Raw genomic sequence first — 24,146 nt, forward strand, 5'->3', positions numbered from 1 at the left:
AATTAATGATATTAATGGTCAAATTTGTTTGTCTCAAAAATAATTTTTTATAAAACAAGTTTCTTTCATTTTGCTCATTCAAAAAAAAAAAAAAAAAAAAAAAAAAAAAAAAAAAAAACCTATCATTTAAATACAAACAAAAATATGAAAAATAAACCTTCCATGGTTCATAATATATTAAAAACGCTACAACAAAAAATTTATTAATGGTTAATAGTACTTCATGGATGAGTAATTGAGTTTATCATCATTAATCAAACATGAAGTTACATACAGCCATACAGGATACAACCCAAGATAGCAGCAAACTGCGTCAAAATCAATCCCTCCCCGCCAAAATACTACATTCTTTGTTAATCCACTCCTAATAAATACATAAGCTGCATATATTTTTACAATTAATTCATACGTTAGCTCAATATGTTTTTAAACATATACTCCCTAAGAGATAATGATAATCACCTAAGTTTACAGGAATCCCCAATTTCGAACCACTTAAATATACAAATCACATGTGTTTCTCTTAACATATCTATACATGAAATGGTTAGCATGAATTTGCAGCAGCAAGTTGTTTCTTCAAATTAAGCACCTCTATACCGTAGGAAGCCAACCGTTCTTTCAACATAGTGGAAGCTTCCTCAAATTTCTTATGCATGAAATCCTGCTCATCTAAAGCCTCCTTGTACCTCTCCCGAAAGACATCCAATTTAGCTTGTGTAGATCGGAGTCTCATTCGTAGCTTTGCTGTCTCTTTGTTCTTCTTAACTTCATCCTGATTAAAAAAAAATTAAGAGTTTTTTTTTTTTTTATTAGATCATCTCAGAAGAGGAGAAACAGATAGCACTGACAGATCAGCATCAGAACAGGATTCCTCCAAAAGATGTTATATAAAAAGTTCAGTTCAAGAGAGAATAGTTGCTGCAACACCAACTCAATAAGCTTATTGATCAATTCAGCAAACAAATCGCCTCCTATCTTGGCTATCTACATTATGTATCCTCTATGCACAAGGACACTAATAATAGAAAATCCAACTCTACAAGTACTCACATCATGTATCTTTAATTCCAGTGCAGTTAATCTCTTTGAAAGATGTTCTGCTTCATGTTGAGCTGTCAACTGCAAATTAAACAAACTTAGTTTTTGATATCTTTAAGGTTATATACTTATCCAATAGTAGTTACCAGATACAGCAGATGGCAGTGCCAATAAACTATCAACTTTACCCTGTCATCATTGCATTGTACAATACCATCAATTTCAACCTTATTTCCTTGCAGCTCTTCAATTTGTGCCTTCAAGTTGTCCCTCTCTTCAGTCATATACTGGAGCTGGCTTTTGCTCATCTGTAAGAATGATAAGAGTTAAACAGGTCAACTGCCTTTATAAGGAGTCTAACTACAGGTGGTTTACTTTTTCGAGCAATGCATAGCTACCAACTGTCAGACTAATATTCTTGACAAATAGGACACATAAATGAGACCTGCAAGTCATTAGACAAATTTGATCCTTGTTCTTGTTTGATCCTACATAATAAATCTTTTTGCTCCGTTTTGAGAGTAGCTAACTCCGTCTGAAGCTTATCCACTTCTTTGCACGCGAGACTATGCTCTGAAGATAAACCGTCAAGCTTGGACTTCAATTGCTGTCAAGGAAAGAGAACAATGTAGCTAGTACCATGGAAAAGTAATTTATCCAACAGAATTTGAAATTTGAATAGAACAAGAAACAAACATGTTCACAATTCCTCTTCTCATTGTCCGCCACTTCAAGTGCATGTTTCAAGTGATCAATCTCGGATAACCTCTCCATGCTGCAGAAAATATTTGAAAAGCTCAAGGTGATTCTCTTTATACTAAAGAAAAATAGCTGAAAGTATCATAAGCTAAACGTTTGTCAAAATTGCCCTAAAAAAAAAAAAAATCTAAATTGCTTTTCTCCAATATAATAAAAAATTCAAAAGAACCTGACATGAGTTACAGAATATGCTGTATCTTTTCTGTTCAGCTCTTTCCCAACCCAATGCTCAACAATGTCTTTAATTAATTCAGTTAACAAATCTAGTCTAAGTTTATGAAACATAATAAGTAGATTACAATAGAAGAGAAAATCTTTATAAATAAATATAAAAGTAAAAATAATAAAAGAGAAATATTCAATTATGCCATCAGTGTCATCTTATACGGAGTATCCAAGTATATGAAGGCCATCAAAAGCACCAATTGCACAAAATACAATAATTTGTAGAAGAAACCACAGCTACAGTTCAGATAGCAGTATTCGTGCACCTGTGTGAATAATGGCTGCCTGGTTGATGCTATGGAAATTTACTAATACCTCTAGGCAAATGAACAAGTTAATCATATATTGTGTGATAGAGAATGAGAACATGCATAGACTAAGTTCTGTTAATGTCATTCTCGGATTCTCCCCAGTAACTTGTCATTTGAAAATAAACAAAGCTTACAGCTTTATGGACTATGGTTCATTTGATAGAGTCCAGGAACTAGTGTTCAGTGGTACAGTCATACAAATAATCATCAATAGCTTATAGAAAATATTCAAAGAATTCGATGAAGATTGTTCCATAAGCTATGTGCCTATGTTACTTCATTGGTACCCTCGTAGGATAATTAACAGCATGCTTACAGGCATTGGAGCTCAAGGGGAAAAAGCATACAAATTTTCTAGAATGAGGTCAGTCTGGAAAGTGGACATGTTATGTACCCATGAATCCATGATAGATACATGTAGGCTTGTAGCTGAGTCCATGTTGAAAAACATAGTATAAACTCGTTTTTTTAATAGGGAGTGTACCCATTTCACTATAGTAAATCCACAAGAAAAATGAATGGAAACTATTCCAAGTGAAATATTTTGCAGGAGTGGAAATGGACTATCCCTATTTGGGTTTATACTTCCCTAAAGAGCTATTTATTACTCTATCATAATACCTTACGCTCAAAAATACTTTTCTTGACCTATGTTTTCTGGAGAAAAGGCTGAGTTTAAACGTGAAACCTAGATTCCAAGTGAAGCTGTGCCCATGGATGTTTCAAAAATTTGGGATACAAACCCAAGTTCGATAAAGAAGTCAACTGCTCTAAACAAAAAGAAGCATGTCTAAGATGAATGTGCTTGTTGACACAATGCACTCATCTTTACTTGGTATCAATGGTTTCGTGATGGTGGTGAACAGGTAATGACAAGAAAATAAAATAACAATAGCAGGGTGATCAGACAATTGATGCAGACCTGCATTTCATCTTCAACTCTGCATGTTCCTCTGCACATTTCAATCTCTCCTGAAGGGCCTCATATTCCTTTTGGAAAGACATCATTTCACTTCTCACCTTCATATGAAAAACATACCGCTAGATTAAGCACATATTATCATTTACAAATCATTATAACTTCATGTCAAAGTTACTACATCTGAATCAAACATAAACAACCATCATACAATAAAAATAAACATTACAACAATTACGAATAATTTGCACAACTTGAATTCTCTGTTGGAAGACTTTGAACCAAGCAGTCAATTTAACAGAGAAAGGGAGTAAATCGTCACATGTTTCACATTCTCTCATCTTAATGTTTTCAATCAACTTTGCCACAACTACCCGATCTCACCCCTAAAAACCACTAAACCTCCCGGCAATTGAAATTTAAGCCCCGTTTTGGTTTGATGTAAAACATTTTTCATGAAAATTAGTTTTCATGGAAAGCATATTTTCAAGTAAAAGTACAATTGCAAATTAGTTTTCCTTTGTTTGGTTGCATACAAGAAAAGTAAAACATAGGAGTGAGAATGTGAGGATGGATGAGAGGAAAGTAAAAACTAAAAAGAAGGTAAGGAGGAGAGAGGAAAACGTGGCTTTCCTTGTTTTGTGAAGGAAAGTATTTTCCATCATTAAGGATGCAATTTCCCACCATGGGAAATATTGTTTTCCACCCTTGACAAACCAAACAAAGGAAAATGCGAAAAAATGGGAAAATTATTTTCCATGAAAACATCAAACCAAATGGGGCCTTAAGCTTAGTGCAAAAGCCATATCACATACGCAGTGCAAAAGCTTGATTAATGGGGAGGGGAAGAGTTACCAAGATGTAGAACATGCAAGGTTCAAAAACCAAAAAAATATTGATACGATTTTTACCTTTGATAATTCACTTGACAATGAAGTGAGCTCATCATTATGAGCATTTGCTTTTTCCTTAATGGCTTCAACAGAAGCCTTTTCCTTTGCTGACCACACTGCCTTTTCCTCCTCCAATTCTAAAAGGGTATTTGTGAGTTGCTGAAAATCAAGAAACAGAGTAGGTAAACACATAATGCAAAGAAAAGTAAATATAATTATTCTAAATTTAATCAGAGATCAAGATACCATTGCTAGCTCCTCCTTTTCCTCAACCAATAGATTAAGCTGGCTTTCCATTTTCTGGTGGGAGCTTTCAGATTTCTCAAGCTTCAATCTCTGATCAAAATAAGATAAATGCCTTTCAAAATCTTGGTGTAACAAAGGAGAAGGAAAAGTAATCCAAAATCTGCAAAACTGTAACACAAAACATATACGAAGTATAATAGTAAGGTTGAGAAGCTTACTAAATCCGAAAGCTCTTCTTGCAAAGCATTTAATTCATTGTTTGACGCGTCAAACTTGTCAGATAACATCTCAATTTCAAAACTCAAACTTTCATTTCTAGCAAGTGATTCTTCCTTTTCTTGCTTTGCAGCAGCAAGCTCCTCTTCAAGAGAAGCAATTGTTGTTTCCATTTCAAAAGCAAGAACTTCCAGCTTCTTATAATCATCCTAAATACCAAGTAAAGCCAACATTTTTCAGATATGGAAAACATTACAAAGCTGAAAGCTCATATTAATCTTGCACAAGAAGTTTTAAGCTACAAAAAAAATAACCTTAGTAAACCCACCAAAAGTTTAGTCTTAATTTGGAAGAAGCATGCAGTAATTAATTCATCAGATAGCATGTAAGACCAAGAAGGGAAAATGAGGCTATCATATACTACCTCCGTTTTTTTTCAGTTGACACCTTTGTATTATCATGCATTCACGCTTGCCAATGCATGTTTTTAACGCTTAATATCTCTAATTATCAAAAATTATAAAAAGTGGATATTAATAAAATATACATCAAGACGATTCAAACAAGATCTCACATGACTACATTTTATCGTATTTATAAATCACAAAAGCGAGTCAAAGTGTAGCATGTGAATAGTGTAAAAGTCAAACGGTGTCAACTAAAGAAAAACGGAGGTAGTATACTTTTCACTACCATTAATATGGAAATCTGCCTCCATTTTCTTATAGAAATTATGAATAATGCAAATTCGATTTTGACCTAGATTATTTACAATTAATATTAGCATAATTCAACTGCCAAGCCAGCAAGACTTCATTATACCTGCAGTGTCTGCTGCATAACGTTTTCTTGACCCCTCATCTTTTTGGAATCAGCTGCCCTGGGACGATCAACATAGGACTCACGTCTTCTACCAGCAAGCGAGTCTCGTTTGCAGATATCACGCTCAAGAAGAGCCTTCTGACTGTGCAATTTTTTAATCTCTCTTTCAGCATTAGCTCTCTCACCCTACTCATGACAAAGCACATCACCTCGACATTATAAAATTTAATCGTTATCTAAGATTTAATACAAGGAAATAGCTGAGTACCTCAAGTCTAGTTTTCTCTTGCATTAAATTCTTAAGCTTTGATTCGGTCTCTTTCAACTTATTTTTGGTTTTCTCAAGATCTTTCCTCATTGACTCCTTTTCTCTAGACAAGGAAGAAGATGACAAGGAATAGACTTCTTTCTCAAGAAAATCAATATGAGAAAATAGATCTGATTTTTCCATATCATACTGTTCTGAGAGATCCTGTAACATGAAGGATATGTGTTTACAAAGGAAGAAAACCAACATTCACAACAGAGATTACATGCGGAAAAGAAACTTACAGCCAAGGCTTTTTCAGTTTGACTATTGAATATAAGCTGCATCATTACAAAGAAATTGTATCTGTTAAAATAAGATGAAAACCATCATAATAACTTTCATCCTGCTGCTTATTAGTTATGTGATACCTCACCTTCTCATTCTCAAGTTCAACAATCCTGTTTTTCAAGCTATTGGTTAGCTTTTCATGATCTTTAGCAACTGATCTCAATAACACGGAGTTTTCACCCAAAAAGGATTTCAAATTCTGCACAAACTCAAAGCAAATCAACTTTGTCTACTCTTTCAGCACATACATTTTAACATTTGGAAAAGGATAAAAAAAAAACATACATGTAACTCGTCAAGTGCATTGGAATGGTTCAAAAGAAGTTCCTCATTGACTGATGAGATGCATCCAAATAAAGCACTCAGGCTTTGGACTTCTTCACATGTTTGTTGGACCACTAATTGAAGCTCCGACACTAAGTTTGAATTGCTTTCCTATTTGACCCAAGAATAATATGAAACCAAGAATAATTTACCATTCACTCAACTAATAATAAAGTAAAAGATAGAAGAAAAAGGCAAGCAAGAATTTCTATACTGCAAAAGATTAAACACTAAATTTATTGCAGGGATGCAAAAGCAGCAAGTTTTTACCTCCATTGCTTCAGCATATGTTTCACTCAATTCAGTACAAGCAACACCAGCCTCCTTTTTGGCATTCTGGAGCTCTTCATAGAGCTGAAAATTTAAAGGAACACAAACCATCAGCACACAAAGAGAGAAAATTATTGAACAGGGGAACAATCCAACTGAAAGATGGAAAGCTAAACAAACTAGCCGTCGTAGTGGGAAAGAGACAGAGTATGCAAGCATTCTAATCGGAAAATGAAAGGAAAAAAAAAGTTCATAGAAGTTCTATATAAGCACTAAGGCTGTTTCTAGTATATGTCACAAAGTTTGCAATGTCCATAACTTAAAACTACTGATCGATAAAACAATGTATATTATCAAGCATGAGTCATGACCATCCTTCTGATTCTGACTTTAGACTAGTGAGATTACCAACACTATGAGAAGCAAATCATGCCATTGAAAAGTAAATGAGCAGGTCAAGAAAAAATAGTTAGACAATCAGAAAAGCATATGTAAAGCCAGATGGAAATTCGAAAAAAGAATGACGCAAGCAATACAAAAACACATAACCAGATTAACCACGTAAAGCAATAACAAGCTGATCATCCAAGATAGGCCGCGATGGGTCTTTTTCTTTAAACTAACATGACCGTCTCCAGCCTCTGCTGTAACTAATTTTCCAAATCAGATACTTGGAATTGATTAGAATAAAGGAGACACAGACTTACAAGGGTTAATGGTTCTTAATCCCAATATCATATGTAGAATATTAAAATTAAAGCAGTTTCAGAACTTTTCCCCCAAGAGAAACAATGCCCATTTCATGGTGATATAAGGATATAAGTTTTGGTTGTTGTATACTTGTAGTAGAGAATTAACCCCAGGACGAGCAAATGAAAATTTGTAATCCAGATATAATGGGATTCACCAAGTGGAGATAAGAATACAGACACATGCACACATTATCAAACTATGAGGCTCTTGATTACTATGAATATCCACATATAAAAATACAAATTTCTCAGAGACAAGAATGTAATCAAATTTAACATTAAATCTGAAAAAATAAACTAAACATGAATACCTCTTCATATTTTTCCACTGCAAATGCTTTCTGCTTTTTCTCAAAATCAATTATACTTTTAAAATTCTGCTCACTTGATACTTTCTCCATTTCTAACACCTTAACCTGAAAGACAAACACGGCATAATCATAACAATACACATAAGTGCAAGGGGTGAAGATGGCAGAGGAGGGTAGAACAAACCAATATTAACAGAAAAATTACCTGCTCTTTTAGCTGTTCAATTAAAAGAGTAGCATCTGTATCTACTGAGAGCATATTGTTATCACCGGATAAAGAATTACTGTGTGGAGAATGAGTAGGGTAATCAAAGTTTTCTGCATAAGTTTTCGACATTCTATTTAAACAATCAAACTGTACTTCATACATGATCCTCTGCATTTGAAATAAAGAAGAATCAGGTATTATGTCACCTCCCTTCAGATTAATTTAACACAAAGGCAGAGAAAAAATTCAGACCTGAGTTTCAAATCTCAGGAAAAGGTCTTCATATTCTGCTTGCAATTCATGTAATTCATTGTTCTCCTGAGAGAGAATAAATCGAAGTATGTCAGAGATCACTGTAATAAAGGGTTGAAGGCAGTAACATACTTACAATAGGAAGTTTAGAAGGCTAAGCCGCTAAGCACAGCATAAAAACAGAGGTATTGATCGGAGAAAAAGGCAAAGAAATAATATACTAACCATAGGCAAGGTCTTTTTCTTTTGTGGCATTTTTCTCCTGCTAGTAACTTTGAGCAAGGTACATGGGTCTGGAAGCACACAGTCATCTGAATAACTGTCATCATGATCTTTCTTTTGTTTGCTAGAGACATCACGTGTAGCTTCACATTCAGTTACAAGGTCTTCAAAAGGAACAAGAGGTCCTTGATCACGCTCTTGTCTCACTTTCATACCAGAAGTTCTTAAATCCATCTTGTTAGATGCCTAAAATGAAAATACCATTCAAACTTTTCAGTAAACTTTGTTAGGAAACTCTGAAAAGTAAGTTCCTGGCACAAGGAAAAAGAGCAGTGACATGGCTATCAATCAATACGGTAGAAAAGATAACCAATTATATATAAAAAAAAAAATATGGGATCAAGTTCCCATTTTATCTGTCACTATTATCCACAAGTTATGAATCCTGGGACATTGAATCCAACCATAATTGCACATGCAGGTTTCCACTTAGATCAAGAAGTGTATCAAACTGAATTATACAAATAAAATTGATAGAAGAATTATGATATTGTTTTATCTCCAAATCTTTTTTTATTTTTTTTTTATCTAATCTATTGCAGGTGAGGGCTGTGAAGAATCAAATTTTTTTTTTTTTTTTTCAACCACCTCATGGTAATGTCATCAAAGACAGCTGTGATTTATAAAATAAATAAAATAAAACAATTAAAATAAAAAATAAACTTTGAAATGAAACTCTGCATTATAGCCCCAAGGCTCCCAATAAGTAATTGTCTCATGCAGTCATGCTCATCAGTCTTCTCTATCTTTATCCCTTTACACTAATCTTTTTTAATCTATAAATAAGGAATAACAATTTAGTCCTGTTATTAAATTGACTGAAGAGCACAAAGCACATCCACAATTGTTAATTATTCAATAATGAGAGCTCTTAAAATGAAAAGGAGAAAACGGATATGTTGATGTAAATTGTAAATATTAACATACACCCGCATTTATTATCTCATCATCTTAAAGACACTCAAAACCAATTATAACAGCAATAGAACCAGTATACAGTGGCACAGTGCACAAGTTCCTTCTATATCATGACAAAGGCACAGTAAATTCCTTACTTCTTTGAAAGCCTCCACTGTGAGTTTACCGGGGCACCATGTATCACGTCTCTTGTCCTATGTAATAAAAGAGATTAACAGTAAGAGTTATACAAAATTAGGTTGAAGAAAGAAGCTCCTCCAAAAGTAGCAGAAATGAGAATTAAGTTACAAAGATGTCAACACCACAGCAAAAGCAGATATGTACACAACAAGGATAGAAATATAAAATTCCAAATGTCATCTCTCGAATTCAGACTCCAACAGAAAGCATTTGATGTTGATAGCAGTAATTTCTTATACAATTTACATGCATAGCTTATGCTGACAGAACAGCTGGAGAAGAGGTAGAAGTCTTGAATCTAAATAAGATACTAACTCAAAATCATGCAGAATTAGAATAATTTTTTATGTAAACAATAACACTTTACCAGCATTGATTACCCATTACTGCACCTCATTTATCTTTAAAATTAAATGCTCTTAGACAATAATTTTCAATATTGCAAGAAATAAGTTGCTTCACTTGTTGCTACAACTTATGTATACTTCAAGTCCCATACTCCCAGTAGTAGCACTGTAAACTAGCATCTTTAGATAGAAAAGTGGAATGGAAAAGGATGGGGAACCTCAGGATTTATAGCTATGGAAAGTTAATAGATCGTGTAATAAGTATATGATAACTTCGCATAAATCAAGATTTCTACCTGGGATATAAAACGTCAAAAGCAATATCCTTTTTATACAAGCACATGTTTTCTATGAGCCACACCTTTTTAGGATGATCACGAATTTCCTCTCTATTCGAGTTCAATACCATAGAACTCAAGTTCTTTATCTTTTTTGCTTGTTGTTCTAGCATCCTCTCACGCTCCACCTGAGCTCTTTTCTCCTCCTCCAACTCCAGAGCAATTCGCTCTCTCTCTAACTCGGTCTACATGGCCAGGTAAAACAATTTCAGGACTTAGACAGCAGCAGTTGACAACTGTGCTTACACATAAAATAATCTCATACCTGTAATAATGTGTTCCTCAAGTTGAGGATTTCTTCTTCAAGATGATCCGATTGAGATGCCTAAAAACAAATCCATTCCTCTCTTAGAAAGACAGAGATTTAGACAAGAAAATGATAATTGCAATAAGGATACCAGTTTATGTAATGGCAACCTGCAATTTACCCCGAAGCTCCTCAATTTCTTTTTTCTGCCTCTTCAACAAGGCTGCATCAGTTAAGATCTGGAAACGAACATGATTAGCCATTAGGTCAAAAATGAAAACTTATGGTGTCCTTAAACATCAACACTATTGTATAAGCAGTTGAAGCGTCAACAATAGACTTAAGAGTCTGCAAATGTACAAAAAACTGAGTTAAGACCTCATTAACGCGTGCACAGTTAGTGACTCGTAAAGCTCTGCTTGCAAACTGAAGACTACTTTTTGTTTCATCTGCATGAATCTGCAAAAGCAACAACCACAATTCAGGGGAGAGCAGCTAAAACTCAAATAGTAATCTAAACAAAGATTTTCTAACCTGTGCAAGTGTAATGTTGCATATTATAGCTGTATTAGCATTCCCTCCAAGGGCAGGCTGCAGTATACGTGTAAGTTTACTGTCTCGGTAAGGAACATGACCCCTGCCTCACATGTAAAAAAGTAAGAAAATAATTAAAGACCATGATGTAACATGTAAGTAATATGTATAAGTCGTCCGACCAAAAGATTACAGAGCAATTAAGTGGATCCTACCCTTGACTCTCGGCACCTTCACTAAGTTTTTTTATAACAGTTCCAAGAGTCATCAAGCTTTTATTGATATGAGAACCTTCTTTCAAACGTACACCTTCTGCTCCAGTTTTTGCTGCACGTTCTGAGCCAGCAAGATCAACTAAGTTCTGGATTGAACCATGATATATAATTCGAATGCATACCAAGCAGTAGAAAAAGAAAGTCAGAGGCAGTAGTCTTCATGTAGCTATATAGTTACAAGTTGCTCAATCAAAAGTTTACAGTAGAGGATTGAGAAACAGATTGTGATTTAGAATAGTTTGGATTCCCCATACCAAAACAGAGACACGGACAGCATCACAGGAATCCCCAGACTCTTCATCTCCTGCTTTATCTCGGCTTTCAATTATCTGTGACAAGAACTAGTGAGACGGAACAGCTACACAAATTTAAAATGAAATATAAAAGAGTAGAGGCAATACCATGCGAAATATTGTATGAGACCTACTACTGTGCAAATTCATATTAGTTTCTCCAATGTGCCGATGAGCTGCAAAATAATATACTTAGATGTAAAGCCAGACAACACTCATACACTCTACTGTAGCTCAAAAATCGTTCTCAAAAGCAGCATAACACATTAACAGAAGGTGATTGGCAAGAGTCAAAATAGGTTTATTCCACTTTAAGCCTAGCCCCAACAATTACAGTTCAGACAATAATTCTTGAGTTAAAATTTGCAACAATCAGAAATAGAGGGAGGGGGGGAGGAATCTAAGAAAAGCCATACATTCTCCAAAATCCATAAATTCAAGGACTTGCTCAGGTGAGGCAACAATTTCTTCACGCAAACCAGCAACATATATGCCCCGCTGCAATAAAAGAAGTGAGCAAAGGATAGTGCAAATTTTGATCAGCTTATTTGATTAGTAAGAATATAAGTTATAGGTACCTCAAGGCTTTCATGAACTTGCAGTCTTCTGTGTTCAGGAACTAACAAGTCATTGACCTCCTCGTTATAAATCTCCAAATAGGACATTCGCAAAAGAAACTCCCGATCAGGAACCTTTAACAAAAAGAAGACATAAGATCAGAGGATGTTGACATTTGTAAGAAAAATCATGCAGAGGAACTTATATGTAAACAAGTAAAAGTATTGATGTGACAACTTGGCAGCAAGCATCTATGATCAATTATTTAAAAGAACACAACACCAACCAAAGCCTGTAGCAAAGAGGCTATTTCGATGAAGGATATACCTCTTGAATTATATCAAATAATTCCCTAACAGCTAGAGGAATGACTCCTGGTTCACAAGGGGATCCACGCATTGTATGTGTTTTCCCACTGTTTGTTTGTCCGTAAGCAAACACAGTACCTAAAAATCAGTGTAAGACATCAGTCATTTGCATATATCAAAGATCATTGTGAAACAAGAAACTAAAGCATAGAAACCAAATCACTACACCTTCAACTTTATACTATTTACCCATTTTACCTTCTTATTCCATGCTATTTCTCACTTTACAATAACAATGCAATATTATCATTCAGTTTTAAACTCCAACGGAAGCTTACTAGTCAGTTATGCGCATCCACGCAATAACTAACAAATCTTTTAATATGTATGCTTAAGCAATTATTAGTAGTTTAAATACTATCATCCTTCCAAAGTGATTACTTAAATAAGTTCCATTTCCACCTTCGCCCAATAGGCGCATACACGCATCCATCAACACATCTATAAACACTATTGTCATTTCCTATAGCACCAAACAAAACAACAATATTTAAAAAAAAAAAAAAAAAAATCAGCATCAATTCAACCCATTTTAACCATGTCACCAAAAAAAACCTGCAATCACACACACTTCCAGCACAATTAAGTATTTTTATCATTACTATCATTACAGCTTCACTCAAACATTCGATTATTCAATCAACCTTATGATCAATACAATTCCTCGACAATTATACCAATTTCATGTGATCCCCTAATTTCCCAACACCCAAAACACAACCCTAAAATGGGAGAGAAGAAAATACCGTTGAAGCCGCCGACAGCAGCTGAAACAATATCTTTAGTACGAGCTTCATATACCTCCTTAGTCTTACACTCTTCTCCGAAAATCCTATCTGCATAAAATTATCAGCCCAAAAAACAAATCAATCAAAACCCTACAAAAATTACTTAACTTTGAAATTAATTTCGACAAATGAAGGAGAAAGATACCAAATTCGAACTTAGAAGAAGAATTAGGGTAAAAGATTGAGTTGCCAGACAACTTCCAAGGGCTTGATTTCGCGTCTTCTGGAGAAAGAGGCCTTGCCCTAACTGTGACGTAAATCCTCTCCATTTTCAAATTGAATTAACCCTAATTTTGTGTTCGAATTTTCTGTTCAACAACAAATTAGGGGTTTTTTTTGGGGAAAATCTCGGGTTTCTCTGTTGAATTGAGTTTGAAGCTCAATTGCAACTGAAAAATGAAGTAGAAACTGAGAGTACGTATTTTTGTTGCATTTTCCCGCCTTTTCTTCTGTTTAAAAAGTTCTTACATTTTCATTTGAGTTGTGATCCATAATCTATATAACTAATATTAATGTAACAATCGCTGATGTCATCATTTTTTCAAAATTGTACACGTGGCGTTATCTCATAAAAATATTTCCGACTCAAATGCTTTTTTTTTTTGAAACAAAATGCTAATTAATTTTAAATAGGTACTCGTAATAACTATTATTTTGGTAATTAATTTAAAATAGGTACCTATTATTTTGGTAATTTATATTGATATTAGGTTGTTGGAGTCTTTATAGGAATTGTTAGCATAGTTAAGGTGAATTAAAGTGAACTTATGAACATTTTGAACTCAAAAAAATATGAAAACAAAATTTACAAAAATCCAAAGATAAATTACTGTGAAACTCGTGCATCAGCACGGGTGCTAACCTAGTTCCATACTAAGGCATTGTTCACTTCACCATAAAAAAGTAATATTACGTAAAAATAAATTCAGTTCAGTAAAAATAAGTTCAATTCACTAAAAATATTTCAGTTCAGTAAATATAAGTTCAGTTCAATAAAATTCAGTTATCTTAAAGAACAATTATAATAGAAAATCAGTAAAAATAATTTAAGTTCAACAAAAATAATTTAAGTTCAGCAAATATAATTTTGGTTCAGTAAAAATAATTTCAGTTCAACAAACATAAGGAGAAGTGAACGGGGCCTAATCAGGAAGTCAACGAGGAAGGTCTTTGGTGCTTCTCGTTTACAAGCTCCTCTAATTAAACGGAGATCGGAAGAGTATAAGTTTGACGAATAATGTAGATTTGAAAAGGTATCAACGTATTGTAGACAATAAATTTATATGGAGAGATAGGAGGTTAGAACTTAGAATAAATAGTTGGCTAATTCTGCGACTTTATAGACATCAAATTTTGATCCTACTTTCGTAATTATCACTATTATTATCTTTATTGTTTTTGCAAATAATTATCATTATTTTGCTAAATATTTTTATAAACTTAATGACTTTTTTTTTTAATTATTTAAAACAAAGAAAACGAATAATAATAACGATTTTTATTCATAATTTCCAAAATACATGTTACAATTTGTACTTCTAAGCTACTAAATTACAAAATATTGAAGTACAACTAACATCACATGTATTTTTACCTTGCTCCACTGAGTAATTTTCGGGCTTTACTTGTGGATTAGCAGGTAAACTAATACAGCCATTAGGAGGACCACTAGCCCCACAATGTACATGAAGTACACTCGTATCATCCTCATATCTTCCTCAAAGGTGAAGACAGGCTGATCTTCCTGGTTATCTTGAAACATGGTGGCCGAAATTAATGGTGATTTTTGTTTGGTTTTTTCGGGTAAGGAGGGAGATGAAAGAAGATAAAAAAAAAAGTGGTGAATGGAGATTTTGGATAAGGGTAATTTTCTTTTTATATAGTAAAAGTGGGTATTTTATATCGTATTTTTATATGTATATGTATAATAATCGTATAGTATAAAGTACAATATTTTTTGTCTCGCCAGAGGAATATGTCATTTTCTTTATAACCAAGAATCATTTACTCCTTTAGAGTATGATAAGTATATTCGTATGTTCACTTAGAGTGTTAGAGTACTTTTAGTGATTTTTACGATTTGTGTAACACTCCATTACATGGCCAGCTTACCTATAAAGTCCACTACTCCAAAGATTCATGCCCAACCAAGGTAGGGAAATGACAAATATTCCCTTTCCTGCAATAAGTTTGCCTTACCTATATAAAAGTACCATACATTGTAATATTAAAAGAGCCCTTTGATGTACACTTTTTACCACTATGAGCCACAGGCTAAGATGATTTTGTTTTTTTTAATTTTCCCTCAATTTATATCGGAGCCAGTAAATTCCAGATTGGCTATCTCCACTAATATTTAAGAGCATGGTGACAGTATGGATGTGAGTAATTCATGGATGGCCACGGAATGTGTTGTATGAATATAATGGCAAATAGTGCTCTCAATAGTGTTTCTTGTTATCAATAGTGTCCTAAATAGTTGTTATTGTTAGTATTCTCAATGGATGACCACGGAAGGCACTTTGGGTTTTTGTTCCTCCATGAGGATGAAGCATGAATTAGGGATCTTGCCTCTTTATCCTTGTCAGAAATGATTTATTTCCTGTCTCAAGCGATAACTAATTTGTGTAACTGTTATTTTTTATACAACCGTGAGAAGCATAAATTTGTGTTTTAGTAGAGTAAGGCAAGATAAGAGTTCACCTTTTTTTAAAAGGTCATTCGGGCAGGGGAATATATTTTACTCTTGACTACCTTAAATAATTTATGTCGTGTGACTTGATATTGTATGATTCATATGGTGTATTTTCACTTTGAACACGTCAATCTTATGACTTTATATGATTTACCTTACTTTATACTTTTAGTAAGAGTCATTTTTTGTAATGCTCGTATGTGTAAGATTTTGTCGTATGGTTAGATGTTCTTGGTAAATTTAAATGTATTGTCTAATAAGGGCAAGGGTTATTTTTTATGTTTATTTTTTTTTTATAAGCTCTGAAAATATTTTGTCCAACCCTACTAGTATTGTAACCTAATGTCTTTGCATAACTTTCAGAGGTGACATCTTAGGGAGATATTTATAAGTGTTGTTTTAGTACCTGGGTGAGTATAATGGTCACTAACTAAATTTAGGCACTCTGTTATACGTATACCATGTGAGTATTTTTTGAGTTGTGACATGACTTGGTTATATATATATATATATATATATATATATATATATTATTACATGAATATTAGAGTCTGATTTAATTACGGTTTTCTTTATTTTATCAGTTTAAGTGTTGCAAACAGATTAAGTAGTTTGTTACATATAAAACGAAAGAATTTAATCTCAAGATTCTCATTATTACCAAAATCTTGATATTTACAAAAATAATCCTTGAATTATATTTTATTTGCAATTTAACCCCTTTATTTTCCTATAAATACGCCCCTAATTTTCTCATTTTAAGACACCAAAAATTTCCTACAAATTCTCTCTCTAAAAATTCTCTCTAAAAAAATTCTCCTCTAATCTTTTGCTTTAGTTAAAATCTCTCTAATTTAGCTTTATTTTTAATTTATTAGCTTATAAAAAGCATTATATAATTAAGTTGTCATTTTATTTAAGTATTGTTATTATCTTTAATTCCTAAAAAAAACACACAAATATTTCAAGTTCAAGTATTGTTGTTATTTTCATCTTTGTTAAAAATATTAGTTTAATTGCTTAAGTATTCCTAGCCTATATTAAAAGCCAAAAAAAAAAAGTTTATTTCTCAAGATTTAGTTTTATTTTTCAAGTTTATTTTCTATAATAATAAAAAAAAAAGTTCATTAGCTTTATTTTGCACTAATTTCTTTTAATATCTCAAAATTCCAAAAAATATCACTTAGTCTCTTTTATTTCACTTTAATTAAGGAGTTATCATCTTTTAGCCCTTGATAAGCAAGAAGGGTTATCCAAAAAATTGCTACATGTAGCTCAAGGCATTATCTTTATTCCTTTCTTAATTTCCTTAATTATTATTATCATTATTATGCTAACTAATGTGTTTGTTTGCATGTGATGTTACCAATAGGGGTAATGACGATATTAGGTGCTAAATTAGCCCTAAATCTTTCATTACTCCGCATTAGAAAGCCAAGCCTATTGGTGAGGTGATAGGTTATAAAAGAGGGGGGTTAATTGCATTTTGCATGGCATCTCTTTTTAATGCATTTTAAATATGAAAGGTTAATACATTCATGTGTTTTTCTAAGATATATTTTTAAGAATAATTTCCTTCTTAAAGTGAGCTTAAAGACCTAAGGAATTAAAAGTTTGTGTAAAGGATGTTCAAGAGTAAAGAGTTATTTACTAGGTCCCAAAGATGGACTATGAAGCAACCCTTACACTACTAAAATTCGGCTAAATTGCGACCGTTTTTTTACGACCGTCTGAAAAACGGTCGCAAAATTCATATTTTGCGACTGTTTTTTATGCGGTCGCAATATTACGACTGCTTTGACAACGGTCGCAAATTTGCGACCGTTTTACGACCGTTTTTAGCCTTTTAGACGGTCGCTAGGATGTTTGAACAAATAAAAATAATTCCAAATTAAAATAAATCGTTTGCGACCGTCAAAGACAGTCGTAAATGTCATAATCTGCGACCGTCAAAGAGACGGTCGCAAATGTCAAAATCAGCGACCGTCTCTGACGGTCGTAAACTTCATAATCTGCGACCGTCAAAGAGACGGTCGTAAATAATCATAATCTGCGACCGGCAAAGACGGTCGTAAAAGACCCTTTTTTTTAATTAAAAAAATATGGTATAAAAGCATACCTTATTCACAAACCCTAATCTACTTCACACTCCCTCACGCGCGCTCACCCCTCCTCTTTCTTTTCTCTCTCCTGCTCTTTCCTTCTTACTTCTCTTTCTCACGCTCCTCCATCTCTTTCTTCTCTATCCTTACTTCTTTTATTTCCTTTCTTCTTCTTCTGACTTCTCCATTTTCGTTCGCTTCTCACGCCCCTCCATCTTCATTCTCTTTTTCTTCTTCATTTTTTTCAGAGCTGTAGTTTTGGTGTACGTATTTTCGTCGACAAACAAATTATGGTGTTCGGATTTCTTCAACAAACGAGTTATGGTTTTTCATGGTCAAATTCGACCTTAAAAATTCCAGATCTGGAGTTTTCTTGGTCGAATTTGACTATATAAACCTAAAGAGGAAGATATATTATGAAAGGTATGTTTATTTTTTTGAAAATTTTGTTTATTTTCGAATTTTTTGGTTGAAATTCGTTTTCCGTTCGAATATCCATGTTTGTTTGATTTTGTTATCGATTTTTAATTGCTTTTCTGTTCGAATTTCTTTGATTTTGGTTTTATTTCGAGTTTTTCATAATTTTGTTCGAATTTGTTCTATATTTGTTCGAATTTCATAGATTTTTTGTTTGATTTTTTTGTCAAATTTTTTGTTCGAATTGTGGGTTTAATTGTTGTGGGTTTAATTTTTTTTGGGTATAATTATTGGGCGATTTTTTTATTTAATTTTTGTTCGTTTTTTGGTTTAATTTTTGTGCATTTTTGTTCGATTTTTTTTATTTAATTTTTGTTCGATTTTTTTTATATAATTTTTATGCATTTTATTTGCTCGAATTTGTTCTTTATGTGTTCGAATTTCATAGATTGTTTAATGATGTTTTATTTCATTTTTGTTTGCTTTTTGTTCAAAATTATGTAGGTGATTTTTTTTTCTTTTTCTGTTTTTCTGGGTTAAAGGTGGGAAGTTGGTGGGAGTGGGTATTGGTGGTTGAAGGTGGGCGAAGGTGATGGTGGGTAGAGGGTGGCGGAGGCGGGTAGTGGTTGTTTAAGAAGGGTAGTGGTGGTGCGTGGTTTGGGTGGGTTCTGGTTTGGGTGGATGGGTGGGTCTTTTTCTTTTTTTTTTGTTTTTTTTAATACTTTTAGCGACGGCTTATGGCGGTCGCTAAATTCAATAATTGCGACCGTTTCATAAGGCGGTCGCAATTTTTAATATTTGCGACCGTTTTTTTAACGGCCGTTGAAAATAGGTAAAACGACCGTTAAAAATCTGCGACCGCCAAACGGTCGTAATATTTTGTTTTTGCGACCATGATAATAACGACCGCCATGTTGCGACCGTTGACGGTCGCAATTATGTATTGCGACCGTTTTAACTATTTTTTGCGACCGTTTGCGCCGGTCGCAATTTGGCCAATTTTTAGTAGTCTTACTTCCAGAAGAAGTTACATTTATTTAGCTCAAGTGATAAAACTTTTCAAGAGCTTTCCAACCGTATCTCACAATATTTTTTTCGATTTTTCTATGATTTTTAATGATTTTTTTAGTTCAAAATATCAAAGAGATGAAATAGGCACGTTTTTCTCTTAATTGTTTTTTTTTAATTGTATTAATTTATTTTTAAGAAACTAATGGTGTCCTGGAACCTATATTACACTATATCATGTATTTATACTTATAGAACTTTAATTATTAAGAGTTTTAAGTAACTTTAATTTTATCTAGAGATGACTTTAGAAATAAGAGTTTTTAACAATCTTTAATTCTAAAAGATGTTTTAAAAAATCTTTAATCTTATTTTAAAGATGACTTTAGAAATAAGAGTTTTTAACAAACTTTAATTCAAAATGTTGTTGTTTTAAAAAATCTTTAATGTTATTTAAAAAATGACTTTCGAAATAAGTGATGTCTTAAGGACTTTAATTTTATTTTAAGACGACTTCAGAAATAAAAGTTTTAACAAACTTTAAAATCTTTTATAATTTTGTGAACCTTCTTATTTCAAACCCTTTTGCGACACAAGAATGAATCATAACTTTGCTTGTTTGTTTTAATAATTAATGATAGTTAATATAAGGTTATGGCCTCATTTCCAAACATGAGGTTAAGATTAATTATTTAGTTGTATAAGGTTGTAACAATTATCCATCTCCATAAAAATAAGCTTATATCCCATTATAATTACCCGATGGATTAATTGACAATCGGATATGATTAAATAGTTTATTGTTCCCTTTTATTTGGAAGTAAGGCCTTGACAGGTGTCGTGTTTTATTTGGTCAATTCCATTAAGCCTAAACACATAGCCCTTAAAACCTTACAAAAATTACCCTTGAGTATTTTTAAACCTAAAGTGAGATTATACAATGAACCCTTACAGTTTCACTCCAAAATAATACCTTGACCCACTAAAAAGTCGTCTTGGGACGCATTTGTTGAATTTTCTTGTTCAAAAGACATTTTTGGTGATCACTAATCGAGGTGATTTTCTTCAACTAAGGTGGTTCATTTTACTTTTATGAGTGAATCCGTCAAAGACCACTAAAATCCCACTTACAAAAATGACGTTTATGTCAACTACCCAAATTAAAAACCTAATGGAATTGGTTATTTAAAACATGGCATCTGTCCGAACTACGAAGGTTTTGATCCGTGAGTGAATTCAAAATCTCATTATGATCGGTATATAGTGCAACTTTGGTGCTCAAACCTACCTTATATTAATTATTATATTATTTTTTTTGTGATTAACATGTCTTAAAACTTGATTTTTAACAACGCAATAGTAAGAGCCCGTTTCTTAGAACGAAAGGGAAGACGAGTTCTAGACGTTCGATTCTCTTAACCTAAACCCCGAACCCTGTGCCTTATTTATTTTTATAGAGTTAGCAGTTGATTTTTTTTTTAGTTTTATTTCTTAAAATTAACTGTTTTAAAATCCGTCCTTATTCGGATAAAAATAAGGTGGCAACTCTAAGTTTTGTTTATAAGTCTTATCAGACACTTAAGTGGAACCTTTAAAGACTAATCTTTGTCCACTAAAAACCAGGTACCACAAACTTTCATAGATAAAGTCAGTTGTTGAATATTAGCAAACTCATTTAGGATGGGTCTCCACCTTACCGTTTAAAAAAATAATAAAAATAAAAATAAAAAATATATAGAATATGTATTCTTGTCTATATCATGAAAATTGTTGTTTGACTAAAAAATTATTATTCGTTGAAATCATAGTTGCCATCCTCTACCTCAGGGAAATTGCCAAAAATTATGATCTTTTTCCCAAAAAGTTTTGAAAATTAAGGTTATTAGAAAGAGACTGTTATGGTGAACAGTGTTAAAAGAAAAGGGAAAAAAAAAGAAAAAAAAGTAGATATTGCTAGATTTATTTGGAAGTTAAGACTTTTCACCCTCTCCTTTTAACTACATTATAGGTTGTGTTTGGTGAAAAGCTGAAAAATACACTTAATTGTGTTAGCAGATCTTGGTTAACTGATTGTATTAACTGATTTAACTAACTTATTTTATTAACCGATTATATAAAGGTGTTTTATAAATAGTTGATTGTTTAAAGTTGTTTGAGTATGTGAAATGACCAACAAGCTAATTGTGAGGGTAGGTATTGTAGTTGGATTTTAATTTAAAAGGGGGTATAAGTGTTATTTCATCGTAAGATATTGAATAAGCTAATTGAAAAAGCTCTTAAAAGGAGCTTTTAGAAAAAGGGCTTATATAGTGGAATACCAAACACTTTTAAATAGCTTATTTAATAACCAATAAGCTAATGTTGATCAAATAAGCTAATTTTGCTCAAATAAGGTAGTTACCAAACACTACCAGATATGTTATTACTAGCTTCATTTAAACTATGAAAAATATTTTTTGAATGTAGTAATTTCTCCTTTAGGGCATGCTTGGATTGGGGGTAATATATTAAGGGGGTAATAGAAGTCAAACTAAGCAAAATGAATGTGAAAATAGGGAAGAAGGAGATAGTGATGGTGTGATTGTAAGAAGATTATGTAGTGATGGTATGGTGTGAGGTGAAGAAAGAGGAATTAATACCCTCATTTTGGGGGTAATAGTTACACTAGGGGGAGGGTGGGTAACTATTACCCTCATTATGAGAGTAATAATTCCTCCACCTCTCTCTTTTCCTCATGGCACAACTAGTTTATTTCATTTGTAAGCACCATGTCTCTCACAACAACACCTCTGATTACTTTTGTTTTTTCAAGTTTGACTTTTATTACCCCCTTAATGTTTTACCCCCAATCCAAGCATGCCCTTAGTATGGTTTGTTGACCTGTTAAGATCTCGAGTCAAATACGAACTCAAGTCGAGCTTGTTTAAGCCAAACTTTGAGTCTTTGACTAAGTCGAGCTTACTCAGCATCAAGCAGTTTGCGAGAAAGCTCGGCTCCACAAACAAACTCTCCCCTCATTTCCCTCCAAATTGAAATCAGAAACCCTAAGCTAGCTTTTCAATCTCATGGAAATTCTTCCAACAGACATAGTAATCAACATACTAACTCGATTACCAGTGAAATCTCTGCTACGATTCAAATGCGTTTGCAAATCATGGCGATCCCTAATCAACACCCCAACATTCACAAACCTTCATCTCTCAAACTCTCTCTCCTCCAACTCCAATCGTCTCCTGTCTTATAATATAATATATTCTAAAACTGAGGGTGATGTTTGGATGATTGTCTATGTCTGTTTGTGTTGACAAATGGGGTCAATCCTGAACTTGGTTCGTGTAATGTATCATGAAGGAGTACGGGGTGGTCAAGTCATGGGTTGAGCTATCGGGTATTCACAAAATTTTATAAAAATCTGGTGTACAATAATTAATTGTACATCAATTATAAAAATCTCTTAAAGTGATCTAAAGTTACCTTTAAAATGAATAAAAGTTGCATGAATACGGAGTATGTATAAAGGCAACCCAATTCAAATAAAAACAATCTATGCTTTATTGGTAAAGAATCACATTTTAAATGACTAACATTCAATTATTAGTGATTGAAAGTAATTTTATTACCCTTATAAAAAATTTTCTTGTTCTATTTATTAAAAAAAAACATATTATGTTCAAAATTACCAAAAAAAAGGGCAAAAAGTTACCCTAAATTGGCTTAAAATTACCCTTATACTACTCGATGTATACTAATATTAGCGTAAACCGGATGTATACAAAAGTTTTTGTCGGGTATTTTATTATTGGTTACGGTCCATAAAACCTAGATAACTAAAATAATGGTTAATGTTGTGCGTTAGGTAACATGAATGTCAAAAATCAAAATTATATAACCTGAAATAAAAACCAAGAAGGTAATAATTAGCAAATCCTTGATCTTGCTTTGTGTAAAATATATACTGTATCAAGTTTAATTCAATTATTTTCAGTTGTTAAAGATTTAAAGCTATATTGATAGTTATCTTCTAACAAAATTGCTGCCTACGATGAGATCGAGGGGCTTCATTTAAGCGTTTATTCGAACTAGAGTTATATCATAAAATAGCGCTTAGTATCTGGCTTATACATGGATCGAAATGTTGGTTGTAATCAAAAAAATTAATAGGTCAATTATAGGCTTGAAGTGCTACAATAAAAAATAAAAATTGGAGTACTAAATAAATTGCAACTTCTCATAAGTCAACCTGAACTGAGCACACGAGCAAGGCCCCTAAGTGTGGAAGGGAATAGAAGAAGAAGATAATTTCTTTTCCCAAGTTGCCTCTAATGAGGGTTAAGATTAATCCCATAACCTCATAGTTGCGAGATAATAATTCTTACTAGTAGATGAAGTACTACTTGATTTTACTTCGTGTATATACGTGAATGTCAACGAGCATGTCAAATCAATATGGGAAAAAAATAACACCTTCTATTTCTGTATTTAAAAAGGCCCATCAGAATTAATGAAACAATACTCATACAAGAAAAGAAAACTACAGGTACCAAAAGAAGGTGGTAACTCAACTCAGTGATAAACCACTTATTTTATAATAAAACACATCGTGTTTATTCCAATACATTTAATTATGCTCTAAAATATGAAAGTGAATA

The 24,146-nt window shown here is 32.9% G+C and overlaps 1 protein-coding gene across 1 annotated transcript; it reads right to left on the reverse strand.

The window, feature by feature from the left end:
- Nucleotides 1-188: 188 nt before the first annotated feature.
- On the reverse strand, nt 189-13,544 carry LOC145582455 (kinesin-like protein KIN-7O). Its single transcript, XM_081639451.1, has 33 exons — nt 13,421-13,544; nt 13,234-13,323; nt 12,447-12,565; nt 12,140-12,253; nt 11,978-12,059; nt 11,670-11,737; nt 11,523-11,597; nt 11,216-11,354; nt 10,994-11,100; nt 10,838-10,918; nt 10,630-10,698; nt 10,478-10,537; nt 10,236-10,397; nt 9,485-9,541; nt 8,373-8,615; nt 8,148-8,213; nt 7,893-8,063; nt 7,688-7,792; nt 6,625-6,708; nt 6,316-6,465; nt 6,116-6,229; nt 5,985-6,020; nt 5,701-5,904; nt 5,433-5,618; nt 4,613-4,819; nt 4,395-4,484; nt 4,167-4,307; nt 3,259-3,356; nt 1,738-1,816; nt 1,487-1,648; nt 1,230-1,349; nt 1,054-1,122; nt 189-775 (listed from the first exon to the last, which is right to left on the reverse strand). The coding sequence occupies exons 1-33, from the start codon at nt 13,542-13,544 to the stop codon at nt 548-550; spliced, it is 3,900 nt and encodes a 1,299-aa protein (XP_081495577.1). The 3' UTR covers nt 189-547.
- Nucleotides 13,545-24,146: the final 10,602 nt, after the last annotated feature.

The sequence above is a fragment of the Chenopodium album genome, chromosome 15 (assembly GCF_948465745.1).
Source record: "Chenopodium album chromosome 15, dcCheAlbu1.1, whole genome shotgun sequence".
Lineage (NCBI taxonomy): Eukaryota > Viridiplantae > Streptophyta > Magnoliopsida > Caryophyllales > Amaranthaceae > Chenopodium > Chenopodium album.

What these genes read in the sequence shown, in the direction of transcription:
- LOC145582455 (XM_081639451.1), bottom strand. Translation starts at nt 13,544, where the DNA reads ATGGAGAGGATTTACGTCACAGTTAGGGCAAGGCCTCTTTCTCCAGAA. An exon ending in CAGTGGAGGCTTTCAAAGAA is followed by an intron (nt 8,616 to 9,484) that starts GTAAGGAATTTA and finishes TTTTCATTTTAG; the next exon opens with GCATCTAACAAGATGGATTT. An exon ending in AAGAAGAGCTTTCGGATTTA is followed by an intron (nt 4,485 to 4,612) that starts GTAAGCTTCTCA and finishes TATTTTGATCAG; the next exon opens with AGATTGAAGCTTGAGAAATC.